Below are 16,209 nucleotides of genomic sequence, written 5' to 3' on the forward strand. Positions count from 1 at the left end.
TTTCGGCAGTCATACAGTCCATCAGTGGTAGATATAGTTCTCAACTCTGTCCTAGCTGTCCTTAGAGCTTACCCAACTCTTGGGTTCCTGTAGAGCTACATGTTTCTATGAGGAACAGTTTTATACAACTTGGTTTTCATTTTCAAAATAAGAAAAAAATTAAAATGTTTTTTCCTACTCAGGATTTTGTAGTTGGCAGGGCACCCAGTTTTTCTACCTAAAAGCTGTGTGACTATATAACCAAGTTCTTTAACATATTCAAACTACAACTTCTACATCTACAAAATGAGGGCGAAAGCCCTTCTTTCTGTGTTTGGGGGAGAATTAAATGAATCGTGTATGTTAAACAGCTTGCAAAGGGCCTGGATTATGAAGGGGATTTAATCAATTTTAATTCCTTATGGGGCCTCACAAGATAAAATGACATTTTCGAAGTAAAATCATATCAAATATTAGTGATAGAATGAAAGCAAATAGATCATTGCTCTGGTGAATAAAGGTACCTATATTTACACAATTCTTTAGAGAGCCATGAGGATTATCTTTGCTGCAGCCCTCATTTTAATTAAGAGCACAGAGATTAGATGTTTCAGCATAGGAAGAAGTTTATATTTGATTTATACCACAGATGCACATTTGCAGCATCTAAACATTCCATGCCTTGGCTAAAGATGTAACAAGCTACTTCAGCAAACCTGAAATTGCAAAATAAATGGAAAATGCTTAATCATTTAAAAAGAAATAGCAAAGGAATGAAAAGACCCAAGCATGCACGGGTACCTGTGAGAAAAGTTAAGTGGCAGGAAGTCTCTTTTTTTTTTTTTAAGGCTGATAAATGACTTCATTAGACAGCAGGATATTAAACCAAAGGGTCCATCTCTGTCAGTTTTACACACAAACACTTTCAGAAAAAGTGTGAACATATTTATATGTAATCTCATTTTGGGTAAAAGGATTACTCAGTGAGAAAAGCAAGTTGCAGAGCAATTTCTAAATTATGAACTTACTTTATAAAAACAATGTCAAGCCCCATCTATATCTGACTGTTAATTCATATAGGTTCTTAGGAACATGCAAAAGGTAGGAGAGGTTCAGGTCAGGATGTCACACTGGGAACCTCAAGATGGTTGCTCTGACAAAAGTTTGGGAGAGAGTTTTGTTTCTTGAACGTTTTTGCATTACTTTACCAAATGCAATGAGCATATATTATTTTGGAACAAAAACATTTAAATGTATATGTATTATTATTTATCCACTTATTCATTTGGTGATCTATTAATTACCTAATATTTATTGAATCCTTAAAGGTGACAATTAAATCAACTAAGTTGGTCTGCTCTGTGAACTGTCACACCCAACTTTCTCAGGGGCATGCTGCCTAAACTTGGTTTCATTCCATGGCATTAGCAACGCCTAATAGCATTGCTGACAGCTCTGAGAGCTATCGTGCTTTAGGGACTTCCGGTTAATTTTGCTCCTTTTCTTTCTACCTGTAGCTATTGCACTAAACTCCACTGAAGTGTGGGTGTCCGGTGGCATGAAAAACATGGAATTTAGACTTAAAAGACTGAAGTTTCGTTCCTGACTCTCCAACTAACCATGTATGTGATATTGGTAGGCTACTTCCTTTTTTTTTTTTTTTTTTTGAACCTCAGCAGTACCTTCTCTGAAGTAAAAATACCCATTTTATAAAATGGCTGTAAAGCTGAAATGGCATCATGTATGGGAGTCTTAATAAATTGCAAAGTGATGAATAAGTGTTTATTACTACTTCTCACAAAGAACTAATGATTTTTGATTCCTGATGGAGGACAATGACAAATGTTTACAAGAATTTGCAGATTTCCACTGGAGGCAAGACTATAGTAAGGTTGAATGGAGCTCAGAAACTTTAGCCCCCAGAGCAATGGCTGACACGTTAGGCAAATGCCGTTTACTTCCCAGTAATATTACAAACCCAATTAACCAAAAAGCATATCTGACCTGGTGTAATCATCTTCAACAAGCATGTGCTTTGGAATCGGTGAGTACCTTCCTGGAGAGATGGGCGGCAGGGAAGTTTTATATTCTAAAGTTCCATTGTTGCCAGAGAGTAGATGGTTTTCCATGGGTGGAGAATAAGCTAAGGGGTGAAAAGAAGAAAAGAGAAGAAACCTGTTATGTGGGTGATTCAATGTGTCATGCTACAGTTCTGTTAAAAATAGGAAGACTTTGCTACATGCTGAGGATTTTCTTATCTCCCAAGAGGGAGGAGTTTACTGTTTGTTTGCATTTAATATGAGCAAGTCATGGTGACCTTTAGGAATGGAAAGACAGAATAACATTCATTTCTATAAACTCAGTTCGTATAATTTTAGGTGAAGAGAAGAATTGGTGGAGAGACTCAGCACACACATTTTCATAAGGATGATTAATTTTCTGTTGAAATAAAAATGTTAGCTTTCTAATTGCAGAGCTCACATTCTTTTCACATAGTTTATACCCAATCATCAAATCTAGAAGCTAGGAGCAAGTTCTTGTATAAGACCTTAATCCTCAAACATGCTGTAGTTCCACCCCAGAAAGGCCAAGAACTCTGGCCTTTATTTTCTATTCCTCCACAGTAATTCATCTCCCTTTTAAATGACTGAAAACCCCTCCTCGCTAAGTCTTCTGCCTCCCATCCCTCTCTAGAAATCCATTTTATACATTGAGAAACCCAGCTCTGATGATGCTTAAGTGCTCTCCATTGCACTTTTGTATTAAATATAAACACTGGCTTTTGTCAGTCTTACAAGATTGATCCATTTTAATATCCCACTTACACATATCCTACAGTCCTCAAAGCCCAGTTTCACCAATATCTGTACTTTTATCAGTTATCTACAATTTCTGTCTCCTAACACACTTGTGATATTGAAATTTCATCGTTCTTTAAGATACAATTCAAATGCCACCCTTTGCTTCAAGCATTTTACGATCCTTCCCAAGACAGGTGGTATTCCCCTTCTTTGAGGGCCCAAAAGTTATTTATTTTTACCACTCCTATGGGTACATCCCTCTTTTATTAAGCCAGATATTTCTGCTATTCATTTGTTTGAATGAGCCATCCTTCCAATGAAGGCTATGATTGCATCTCCTTTGTATCCCACATACTACCTTACAAGGTATCTTATACTATTGAAGTAACTCAATATATTTATTTTTTTAATTGAATAGCAAAGGTTTGTTTTATTGCTTTCACCTCTGTAACACTGACCTTACATACCCTTCATGAAGCAGCTCACAGTCTCAAGGCTGATTTTTCTAAATTCATCCAGTTTGAAAACCTTTGAGAGTTAAAATTCTTTCATATTCTAAGGTAAGGCTGATCTCAGCTTACTGCATGCTTGAGAAAAAGACATATTTTGGGGGCAAGTCATTTTCAAATGATCGTTAAGAAAAGCAATAGCTAACATAATGGGCAGGTAACAAAATTATTCAGCCTTTAAATTTCTCTCAAGAGAAACATCTGAGTCTCAGAGAGGTTAAATGACTTGCTTAAGACCACAGTACTAATTAGTGCTAGATCCTGAAGATGTTCTGAGTTTCCAATCTCACAACTGGTTTCTCAACATTCCAGAATGAGCAAGCTTACTGATGTTGATAAAACTGTCCCTTAAACTCACATCAAAAAAATAAATTGCTTCTAAATATAGGCCCCAAAGACAGAACCTTAGATAAAGTTCTTGCTGACCTGTTAAGAAGAGGATTTAGGGCTTAAGTAGCAGCGCTCTTTATTGGGACTCAACCCAACATCTCATAGGGAGTTGTTCCTCTAGAAACCCCCACCCACAATCCATCTCCACTGCCAGAGTGACTAAGGGTTTCCCCTGGGTTCCCTGCCAAGTAACATATTCAGGCAAAGTTAAGAGCTATGGTGATGGTGACAGACGGTCAGGATTCCACCTTTCAAGCACAAGGTCCTCTCCCCAGGAAGAAGCATTGTGCTATCTCTTGGCTATTTCCCCAGTCTCTCTTCTCTGCTTCGCTACTTTTAGATTTGAGTGGGAAGGGGGAATGTTATGACCTGAGAGCTATCATGCCTTTAGAGACTGAGAACTAACCTTTAAAAATGTCTTGTTCCTCTTGTTATTACACTGTCCATAACATATACCATAAGCCTTTCTTAAACGGTGGACTTCCCAACCCACCAGGGGGTCCCACCTTCAAAACACTAGTTGAGGCCTTGTAAGGCAACCCCGGGAGTGAAACACAGCATCCCTCAGAACTATTTACACACTAAACAAGAGCGAAGATGAAAGCAGAGGAATTTGCCAAGTTTTGCAGAATTTTAATTTTGTAAACCTGGCAAAAGTGACACTGAGTGTGGTGCTTACAGTGAGTAATGTCAGGTGGACCATAAGGATCAGTCATATAAATGGTGGTGGGTTTGCCAACTTTTAGATAAACGACATCAGACGTGTTCTTCAATATTGCTACCGCCTCTTCATGAGTCACTTCTTCTAAACTGTAGTTGTTTACCTGAAAGGAAAATAATATTCAATAGTAGAGTCAGACCTATGCAGGTGAAAAGAAACAGGCAAAAAGATACATAGAATTATGACCTTATTTAAAGATTAAATTGCAATGATTATAAGCCGGTATCTACATTAAACTTTGATAGAAATGATTGATTAATGGGCATTAGCCAAAGCAGATAAGGTAATTTGTTTATGCTAAAAAAAAAAGAAAGTTGCTTCTGCCTTTTCTATGAGAAAGGAAAGTACCATAATGGGAATCAGAATATTATTTGTGGAAAAAAGAAAAGAGGGATCAAAAGTCTTCTCATGTTTTTCCAATTACAAAAGTAATATATACTTATTGAACTAAAAAAAAAAAGTAAAAATTAACCAAAGTCTCCTTACTTGGAATATATTTCTTTAAACAATTGTGACCGTATTGTACATATTGTTTTGGAACCTGCTTTTTAAATCTAGGGTGACCATTGGTCCACGTACTTCAACAACATGACTTTGTTTTCTATACAGCATTGTGTGGCATAACAGTAACCTAATGCTCTAACCAATCTCTTACTAAAACATGTTCAGTTTGCTTCTAATTTTTTTCTACCATAAATATATTGGAGTAAACCTTATTTTCTATTTTTGTGCACAACATTGATGGTTTATTCAGGATAAATCATACAAGTGGCATTGTTGGACCAAACTATTAATATTCACATAGTTTCCTTATATAATATTATATTCTAACATTCATTAGAGTGTATATTTGTGGCACTTCTCTTTAGTGGTTTAAAAGTATTTATGAAATATTTTAAATACCTAGTGTTGTATTATTTTTTTTTAAGTTTTAAAAATGTTTTATTTATTTTTGAGACAGAGAGAGACATAGCATGTGCAGGGAAGGAGCAGAGAGAGAGAGAGAGAGAGAGAGGGAGACACAGAATCTGAAGCAGGCTCCAGTCTGAGCTGTCAGCACAGAGCCCAACACGGGGCTCAAACCCATGAACTATGAGATCATGACCAGAGTCACCGTCAGATGCTTAACCGACTGAGACACCCAGTCGTACCATATGCCTTGTATTTTAAATCTCTTATTTGGCTACTATTTTTTTTAATCGAGTGATTCTTTAGTTAATTTCAGCTGAAATGATGCAGAATTAAAATGTGCCAAAGAACATTAGGTTGAATCCCCTACATATTCTCTGTACTATTTAATTAGCACTTGAGCCATAGAATGCCTTACAATATCACATTTTTTTCTTTTTGCCTTATGTTGTCATATAAATTCCATGTGCCAGTTCTTTTTTTTTTAATTTAAATCCAAGTTAGTTAAATTTGATTTCTAGTGTAATAATACTTTTCGGAACAGAATTTAGTGATTCATCACCTACATATAACACCCAGTGCTCATCCCAACAAGTGTCTTCTTTAACGCCCCTTGACCATTTAGCCCATCCCCTCAACCAACACCCCTCCAGCAACCTTTGGTTTGTTCGCTGTATTTAAGAGTCTTTTATGGTTGTCTCCCTCTCTGTTTTTATATTATTTTTGCTTCTCTTCTCTTGTGTTAATCTATTTTGTATCTTAAATTCCACATAGTAGTAAAATCATATGGTATTTTTCTTTCTCTGACTTATTTTGCTTAGCATAATACACTCTAATTCCATCCACATCATTGCAAATTCCATGTGCCAATTAATTCTTGATGGCATAGCCCATTAGGGACTCTAGGACTAAAGGCAACTGAACTTGATTGATGTGTATGAGTGCAGACCATGAATTCTCCATTAAGCTATAAGCTTTTCCATTGGTTCCCACAGTTCTCTTCTTGACAAGTGACATTCTTAAATCCTTTTGTATTTCTACTTGTCTAGCACTTGTTCGTCCATTGGTCAAACGCATACCCATAATGTGTCTGTCATGGTTCTATATATTAAACATAGAGTAATAAATATTAAGAATGAAAATCCTAATCATAGCACTTACATACTCGGTATTACACATGAAGCACTATTCTAAATTGTCACACATATGAACATAATCAAACCTCACAACAACAACCTGTGTGGTAGCTATTATAATTACTTCTCATTTTGGAGATTAAAAAAGCATGTCTACAAGAGGTTAAGAAACTTGGACCAAAGTCAGTGATCTAATGACCAATTAGATCATGGTAGATAGTGGTGGAAGCCAGGCAGTTTGGATCCAGAGGCCAGGCTTTTATCCATTCATTGCTATTACTCTTCCAGATAGATTAGGTCCCAGCTCCCTTGAATCTCATATTCTGGTAAGACACGGTTCAAACTTGAAGCGTGTTTACTGAGAATGACTGCATGTAGACTCTGAGACCACCAGGGAAGTCTTTACACCAGAAGGTAGAAGCTGAGCAAAGGGTGGAGGTGAGAAGTGGGGATAATAGTGGTTTTCATTAGTGAGATTTCAGACCCACTATTTGGTGACCACAAAGTGTTGGAACATTGACACAGATTTTAGTCATGGAACAGGTGGTGTAATGTTGGCAAGAGAACACTGTGATTAGAGCACATGCATCTGAGTCAGGCAGACCAGGATCTGAGTCCTGGTCCTGGTTTTTCCTGGCTGTGTGACTTTGGACAACTCACTTAACCTTCTTAGCCTTAGTTCTGACATCTATAAAATAGGTTATGGCCATAACTGCTGCCTCAAAGGGTTATTGATTTAAACGTATTGACCTATGTAAAATGGTAGGAACATCAAAATACTTATTAATGTTAGCTATTATTACCATTACTATTGTCATCACACATCTCTCTTCTCAGGAAACAGGAATTCTTGGTGAAAATTTTTGCTGAGCGTTTTCCTGTAAACATCTGTGAACTGATGAGTTTAATTAGGGGACTGTTGATGAGGCCTCTATGTGGTCTTTTTAAAAATTCAGAATAGTACAGGATCTGGACCAAAAAGTGCTCTTTTGTGCTGAAGTCTTCAAAATGTTTTTCACGAAAGTGGGTTTATTTGGGTTAATTATGTGTGTGTATTATCCTATGAACTCTCAAGATAAAGGGCCTACAGCTGGAGCTGATTGTACACAGAGAAGGGATATTATACTGATTGGCTAGTTGCTCCTGTCATTGTTTTTTATTGTCTTTTTTCTTTTTTTCTTTTGCATCAAGTATCTGCCTATAATGGTGAACACTGAACAACTGGCCTGATTTCAGAAAAAAAATCATGTGCATTTGAATGCAGTGTTTCTGTGGGTGCTCTAGACAGAGTGGGACATGTGTACAGCTTGGCCGTACGTTTGCAAGAGGACAAGGACTGAGGCCAACCAGAGAGGCTGGAGATGAGAGGACTCATTTTCTCCAACAGAAAAGGGAGCACTCAATTTGAGCATGATGCAGAGAAAAAGGAGGGCAAACTAGATTAAAAACAAAAATGAGGTGCCAGAAAACTTGCAAGAAGGGAGCGGGGCCAGTGTTGTAGGAATCAAATGAGTGTAAACAGATACAGATACATGATGGTACAAAGGTGGGGGGAGGCAGGGGAGGGGTCACAAAGAGGAATGGGCAGCGTAGAGATGGGGAGATGCTGACCTGTCCATATTTATTCAGGAATACCGGAATGGTGGGACAAACATTGCCGCAGACATAGTACAAGGAAACGTGGGAACTCTAGAAACATTGTAAAAGAAATCACAAACTCCAAAGTTCACTTTCTAAAAAGGGGACAGAGTTGTCGGTCATGAGATAAGAAGACATTACAAGGAGTAATGAATAACGGACAGAATTGTTGAATCATTATATTGTACATCTGAAATCAATATATTAACTATACTGAAATTAAAATAAAAACTTACTAAAATTAAAAAATTTAAAAATGAATTAAAAAAGACAACCAATCTAATAAGCTGTCAACAATATGAAAATATGCATAAAGCAAAGACTATAATCTCTGTAATGCATTGCAATTCATTGCTATAATAAAATTTACTTTAAAAATAGTATCTGAATAAATAGGATACAGTAATAGATATTTTTGGAAAATATGTCCTTATTTTTTCATCTTTTCAGTAAGGATCATTTATTAGTTATTGTTAGAATCAAATTAACTCTAATATTATTTATTTGTTTATTATGTTCTTATTTTATTTTTGAGAGAGAGAGTACAAGCAAGGAGGGGCAGAGAGAGAGGAAGACACAGAATCCAAAGCAGGCTCCAGGTTCTGAGCTGTCAGCAAAGGTGGCGGGATGGGGCTCGAAATCACAAACTGCAAGATCATGCCCTGAGCCGAGGTCAGACGCTTAACCCACTGAGCCACCCAGGCACCTCAAATTAACTCTATGTTTTAAATGAACAACAATAAAGGCTTCAAAGAACAGAAATAAAGTGCAGTAGTTTCATTTTGAAGCACACATAGCAAGGTCTCATGAGTGATAAAACAAATTGGAATAAAAGAGAAGGAAGTTGGTTTCTCATGCCCAGTGAATTGAAAGGACTTAATTTTTTAAGAATAGTGATATTTTAAAACTAGAGGTTTCTAAAACAAAGGTAACTTGGCATAATGAGAGTAAATTTTAAATGTAGCATCACATCTGGTTTTCATCCCTAGATTCATATATTTTGGTCAGTTAACATATTTAGTGAGCCTTCATTTTCTTATATGCAAAATGGGGATAATATTAATTTATTTATTGACTTACTTGTGTTTTGGAGAAAGGAGGGATACCATGACCATGAAAATACACTGTGTGAAATAAAGCAATATTCAAACAGTCATCAAACATCACAATCACACAGTGCTTTTGCTGATCCTGCTGCTAAAAATAGTTTCTTCATGTTCAGGGCTCCTTGTGTGAAAATTATTGCCCCCTACCTCCTACAACACTTACTCGTGCTTGTAATGCCTCTTCTCTGCTTAAGACTGATCTTCTCAAGGGCAATGATTAGATTGTTCTTTTCATCATTATTATTATTTGTTACACAATGTTACAGTAGTTTCAGGTGTACAACAGAGTGATTCAACAGATTTCTACACTATGTTTTGCTCACCACAGTGTAGCTACCATCTGTCACTATGCAACACAGTTACGGTTTCACTGCGTATACCTTTTCCCTAACTTATTCATTCCATAACGGACACCTGTATCTCACACTTCCCTTCAGGGATCTTGGCTAGGCCCCATTTCTCTTATTAGATTTTCTTCTTTGTACTCCCCCAGTGGATGCACTACAAGTAACAGGCACCTAAGAAATGTTGAAACAATTGGCTAAGTTAAAAATAACAATGTGGTGCCCCAAAGGAAGAACTATAGAAATTCCCTATTTTGTAGAAAGAATGAGGCATTCATGTTGAGTATCTTTTATTTATTTTTTAAGTAGACTCCATGCCCAGCATGGAGCCCAACTCAAGATGTGAGCCCACAACCCTGAGTAGAGAACAAGAGTCAGATGCTTAACTGACTGAGTTACCTAGGAACCCTAAGTTTCTATTTTACATTTTGTTGAGTCAGAGAGGAAAGGATAAGAAAAGAAGGGCACTCAACAAACTGCACACATTTATGGGACACTCACTCAGTGGCAGGTATGGGATATGAAGCATGAAAGCTGGTACAGAATGTGAGCACTGGGTCACATCATATTATAAGGGACACAAGCTCCAACAGTGTGAACTTCTTCCTTCTCCACTAATTGTTGAATCATTTCTTAATTTTTTATTCCTTATATAGACAGAACAAGCAACCGTGACGTTTTGACGACTCCAGCTTCCTCTACAGCAGTGGTCACCAAAATGAAGTGTATGATATGAACCCCAAGGCAACCCACTGGATACAGGAAGAAGTATCTGAACTTCTATTAATACTTATTACATTGATTTTCATCTTTCTATTTTTAATGTATATTTTAAAATGTACATCATGTATTAGTAGTGTGATATATGTATGCAATTTAAAGTAGAGAAACACATTTATTAGAGGCAAGTTTTTGTGTTTTACTGATGGAATATGCTATTACTGCTCTGTAGTGGGCACCAATATATGTCACCTACAGAGCAAATTCTATAAACAGAGTTATTAAACCAAATATAAGCAAAAGAAATAAAAACTAATATAATGGCTTTAACACTTAAAAATAAAATATGTCACTGCAAATGCAGTGAATTGTTATTTTATTACATGTGAGAAAAATTAGAACAGAGTCCCAGAAATAATTCTCCAGATTGTTTCCCCGGGTGTTTCAGAAAGTACTCTAACTGCAGGGGACAAAGTCTGAAGTGTGAGCTATTTCTAGATGCCTTTTAGCCCATTGCTGGAAAATGCTAAATGATGCTGTGCCAGCTTGACAGAATGAGTGTGACCTCCAAAGTCACCCTTGGGAGAAGCACTGGAACAGCAGCAGAGCAGGACAGAATGTGAAGAGGATCAAAGAGGGACTGTGATTCTTAACTTGGCTACACCTTGGGATCACTGGGAAAACCTAAAAAAAATGAAGCACGGTGCCTACCTCGGAGACTCTGATTTGATTATACAGGGTTAACTGAGGCCTGGCTCTCAAGAGTGATCAAAAACTGAGCATTAGATTCAAATATGAAACCAAGATTAGGAACCAGAAGGGCCGACTAAACTGGTGGAAGGAATGTGGCTTTGGGACACTGACAATGACATCTCAATCTGATTTACCAACATCTTAGTTATGTCACATTGGGGATCCCTTTGTCATTGATGAGCTCCAACTTTCTCTTCTGAAAAACAGGAATAACAGAAATGACTGCTCTATCCATCTCTTAGGTGTTGGAGGGGGGGCTGTGTGGGTGCTGCAGGTGAAAGCTTCTTCTGTGTGGGAGCATTGTGCCGGTGGCAGGAAAGAGCCATGTGTAGAGAGTGTTATAGGTCTTGGTTCTTATCTACAGTTTGTCTGACAAACGAAAGTGCTTTAAGTTCCTGTTCATTATTCAGAAATTCCTACATATTGGGGCACCTTGGTGACTAAGTCGGTTGAGTGAGTGCCTAACTCCTGATTTATGGTCACATAATGATACTAGGATCATGGGATCAAGCCCCTCATCGGACTTTGCGTGGAACCTGCCCGGGATAGTCATTCTCTCTGTCTCTCTCTCTCTCTCTCCCCCCAAACTATCTCTGCCCATCTCCCCACCTGTGATCTCTCTCAAAAGAAAAAAAGGAAACAATTTCTATATATTTGTCTTGTCTTCATGATGATTTTCTTATTAGTATTTGGGTGAAATAAGGCAATTTTTTAAATCATCAAAAAGAATATTGGAACTCATTCAGAAAATTGTATTGTTTCCACTTACAGTCCCTAAATTCACTTAACGAACTTACCATAGGATATTAATTTTGAAATAAGATCTGCTCACACATAGCACATCCAGAGTGTACTCTACTGAACACTAGTTCTACGTGTTCCATGAATTCCATTTTAAGAAAAGAGTTCCCCAATAAAATAGTTTTGGAAAGTACAGTGTTCAAGTTCAGTCTATATCTATCCTTGACTATAGAATGCTACCAACCCTTTAATGTACTTAAGTTCATTGAGAATCTGTAAGAGAGGTGAGATACAGGTTGTAGAATTATCCAAACTTACGTGACCACTGATCCTTTTCATGGGACGCAGTAAGGAGATAGATATTTTAATTTTTTTATATTTTATTTATTTTTTGAGAGAAAGAAAGTACAAGCAGGGGAGGGACAGAGAGAGAGGGAAAGACAGAATCTGAAGACAGGCTCCAGGTTCTGAGCTAGCTATAAGCATAGGGCCTGACGTGGAGCTTGAACCCACAAACCGTGAGATTATGACCTGAGGTAAAGTTGGATGCTCAACTGACTGAGCCACCCAGGCACCCCGGAGATTAATTTTAAAAGACACTTGGAAAACACTGATTTAGGCACTGCTGCATGATATAGAGGCCAAAAGAGAAGACCAAAGATGTGCATGACTTGTCCAAGGTCAATTAAGTCAAATTAATTCTAGCTGCCTGGGACTTGAATTCAGTTATCCTGTCACTGAATCCACTGTCTTTTCACTTTACTTCAGTGCCTCTATTACCTTTCTCCTTATCTACAGATTCCCTTTAAGGAAAGAAAATATATAGACTTATTCTCTGCAGTAAAAGTCACAGTATCCTCTCTGAAAATTTTTTCTTCATATATCAAGCAAATACTTTGGAAAAAGATTAATATATATAAATTTTCAATCACAGTGTGATGAGGGTTTTGACAATTAACAGCTCACATTATCCTTGTAAAGAAGAGTCAGATGACCCTGGACTCGAAGTTTCTAGTACTGTGAAGAAAAAAAGATGAAGATGATCACATTTCTATAACGTATGTGGTCCTATGTATCATCTTGATAGAACTTAATAAAAGCAAGTGGGCATAAATATGTGAATGAACTTAAAAATTATTGTTACTGTTAATATCTGACCATCCATTCCAGGAAATCAAGGCTAGCAGTTAATCTATTTAGTCTGAGATTATAACACTAAACTACAGGTACAATCCATAAATATCAGATGTTGTTGTCACCAAAATAAAAAACAAATTCTACGAATGAAAGGGCCAAGCAGCCGGAAAATTTAAAAACTATGTTATTTTTGGGGCACCTGGATGGCTCGGTTAAACGTCCAACTTCGGCTCAGGTCATGATCTCACTGTTTGTGGGTCCGAGCCCCGCTTCGGGCTCTGTGCTGACAGCTGGCTCAGAGCCTGGAGCCTGTCTTCAGATTCTGTATCTGCCTCTCTCTCTGACCCTCCCCTGCTCACGCTGTCTCTCAAAATTAAAATATACAATTTTAATAAAGGGAACATACATCATTCTGGGTGTAAATAGCAAAGGCCTGACATTAAAGTCATCTTACACAGGTGCTTAGTTGGTTAAGCATCTGGCTTTGGCTCGGGTCATGATCTCATGGTTCGTGGGTTTGAGCCCCATATTGGGCTCTGTGCTGACAGCGAGCTCAGAGCCTAGAGCCCTTCAGGTGAACTTGAGCCCCACGTTGGGTGAGCCCCACTTCTCTTTCTCCCCCCACTTTTCTCTGCCTCTTCCTCACTTGCAATACCCCCTAAAAAAAAATAAAAAGTCATTTTACTTGAAACACTAAAAGTCTTATTGCAAAGGTAATAATAGGCAGGGTAATTTTTTCTTTATAGTAGAATAAACGTAAAGGTCAGATGCCACAGGGGCCCCTGGGTGGCTCAGGAGACCAACATTGGCTCAGGTCTTGATCTTACAGTTCGTAGGTTTATTCTGCCTTGGGCTCTGTTCTGACAGCTCGGAGCCTGGAGCCTACTTCAGGTTCTGTCTGTCTGTCTGTCTGTCTGTCTCTCTCTGCCCCTCCCCCTCTCACACTCTGTCTCTCTCAAAAATAAACAAACATTAAAAAAAATAGTTAAACAGGGGCACCTGGGTGGCTCAGTCGGTTAAGCGTCCGGCTTTGGCTCAGGTCATGATCTCATGGTTTGTGGGTTTGAGCCCCACATTGGGCTCTGTGCTGACAGCTAGCTCAGAACCTGGAGTCTGTTTCAGATTCTGTGTCTCCCTCTCTCTCTGACCCTCCCCTTCTCGCACTGTCTCTCTCTGTCTCTCAAAAATAAATTAAAACATTTATATTATTAAAAATAATAATTAAACAAATAAAGGTCAGATGCTACAATATTGCCTGTGGTTTTTAAAATGGGACACTAACATTCTAAGGAATTAAAAGTTTTGTTAAAAGGGTAATCTATTTATAGAAGATAAATGGATATGTGGTAAAATTTAGTGTAAGAGTGAGAGAAAATGTGTAAAACAAAAGTCTGAGTGAGGGAGAAGTGGCAAGACCTAACTTTTCAAACAAAGGCAGAAGAGGAATTCTTTTCTGTCTCCAAGGGACAGAGTTATGAGTAAAGCAAGAAATGCATAGGGAAATGTATTTTGATACAATTTTAAGAAAAAAAACATCTAATGAGGGCTGGTACTTAACAGATAGCTTCCAGTAGGCATTAAGTTATCCACCTTTCATGTGTTCTAGCAGAGGTGAGGGACTACTTCGCATTGCTGTTTTGTGGCTACTGATGGACCAAATGAGCTGGGATAAGATAACATCTAAGACAGGCATTTTTTAATCCTGACATATATGAAGTACTTAAGGAGGAAAAAAGTATAATGGAGTTTCACTTTAGACCAGTTTGCTTACAGAACTATGAATGAATAACATATGGGGGAACTTTTCCTAAGAAGTGAGAGGAGGGAGTGGTGCAAATTGCTTTAGAAAGAATAGCTATTTAGAGAAAAATATACAGAGTGTGGTACAGCTGGTAAATCACAGAATCCAAATTATGTGTACTTCCTTTGGGGGAGGAGAGTGGAAAAGGAGAAAGGCAAGATGATGAGAATGTAGGTAATAAAGAGAAAAGGAGGTGGAAAGGATTGACAGAAGGAGAGCATTAATAAATATTTTTGGGTTGAAGCAAGATAATTGGTCCTTTGGGAGGGCTTCCAGGAGTTTTTTTTAATTCTCTTCCTCAGTATTATTTTTCTTTCAGAATATTATAAAATGAATCATTTTCTTTCATTTCTAGATTCAGTTTGGCAGTTGCCTTGGAAGTACTAATTATGTTTTCCTTACATAAGAGAGGAGAGACCTATTATTGTTGAAAGTTCATTTTTTTTTAAAAAATATGCTTTTAAACTCAAAATAGTTAAAGATCATGTCTCAGCTATTTTTGAAATCATTACATGTACAATGAATATCAAGAAAATGGTAATGGAAAAATAGCATGGTGCCTGGAAAATACTTTGTCAGAATTATTTAGACTTTGAGGGGTTTTTTTCTTTTAAGAATTTGAAAGTAAAGCTAGACATTTAAACAGAACTTCAGGAAATCAGCACACAACATCTAGCTTGAGATTATAATAGGAGCAGCTGAAGAAATACCAAGCGGTGTCTACAACCAAACTCTTACAGAAGGAGTCAAAGGTCAAATGTGTAATTATAACAGTTGTTATTTTAGAATGAAACTTTCCTCTCAATTTTTCAAAGTTAGTGCTATATAAAAGATGGATATTGTGCTTATTTTATTCTTAAGTCAACAAACAATAAAGTTCATATTCTTGAGAGAAGTTGTTAGGTCCTTTACCTTGATAATACTTTTCTGGTTCAGAAGACATAATAACATCATAATAACCAACTTTTACATTAAAGGTAGAAACAAAAACAAAGGAAAAAAACAGCCAACAACCAGCAAACCAAAAAAAATGCAGGATGTCTCAAGAAAAAAATAGTAGTTCTATTATACAGCATAGTATTTCTTGCTAACGACACTGTAATACATACTTAAAATTTACCAAGAGAGTAGATCTTACATGAATTGTTCTCACCACATATAAGCACAAAAGAATAATAACAGGACTGAGAAGGAGCTTTGGGAAATGACAAATATATTTATGGTCTCAATAATGATGATGGTTTCTCAGGTATATAATTAACACCCAAATTCACAGACCTGTATACATTAAGTAAAGCTTTCTACATGTCAACCATACGACACATAAAAAAAAAAATGGTTTAAAAAAAAAAAAGGAAAATGATAGTGACTTCAGGTGGTAAAGAAGCCCAAACTCTCAGCTGCAACTCTGACTGAAGTCATTAATGCCACATTTTTTGCCCATCCAGTTTGCCTATATATTTTCTCCTGAAAGAGTTCCTTCCTATGTAGTGGTTATTGCCTGGGACATGGTAAGTGTTCAAT

At 37.2% G+C, this 16,209-nt stretch overlaps 1 protein-coding gene across 8 annotated transcripts in view; it reads right to left on the minus strand.

The window, feature by feature from the left end:
* DLG2 (discs large MAGUK scaffold protein 2) overlaps nt 1-16,209 on the minus strand; it is a 1,964,578-nt gene that overhangs the window by 458,089 nt on the left and 1,490,280 nt on the right. For all 8 annotated transcript variants that reach the window (XM_029956387.1, XM_029956381.1, XM_029956385.1 and 5 more), the window contains 2 exons: nt 4,359-4,503; nt 1,984-2,122 (listed from right to left, as the gene is read on the minus strand). In XM_029956387.1, coding sequence (XP_029812247.1) covers nt 1,984-2,122; nt 4,359-4,503 — 284 coding nt within the window. The remainder of the gene's footprint in view (nt 1-1,983; nt 2,123-4,358; nt 4,504-16,209) is intronic.

The sequence above is a fragment of the Suricata suricatta genome, chromosome 11, assembly GCF_006229205.1.
Source record: "Suricata suricatta isolate VVHF042 chromosome 11, meerkat_22Aug2017_6uvM2_HiC, whole genome shotgun sequence".
Classification (NCBI taxonomy): domain Eukaryota; kingdom Metazoa; phylum Chordata; class Mammalia; order Carnivora; family Herpestidae; genus Suricata; species Suricata suricatta.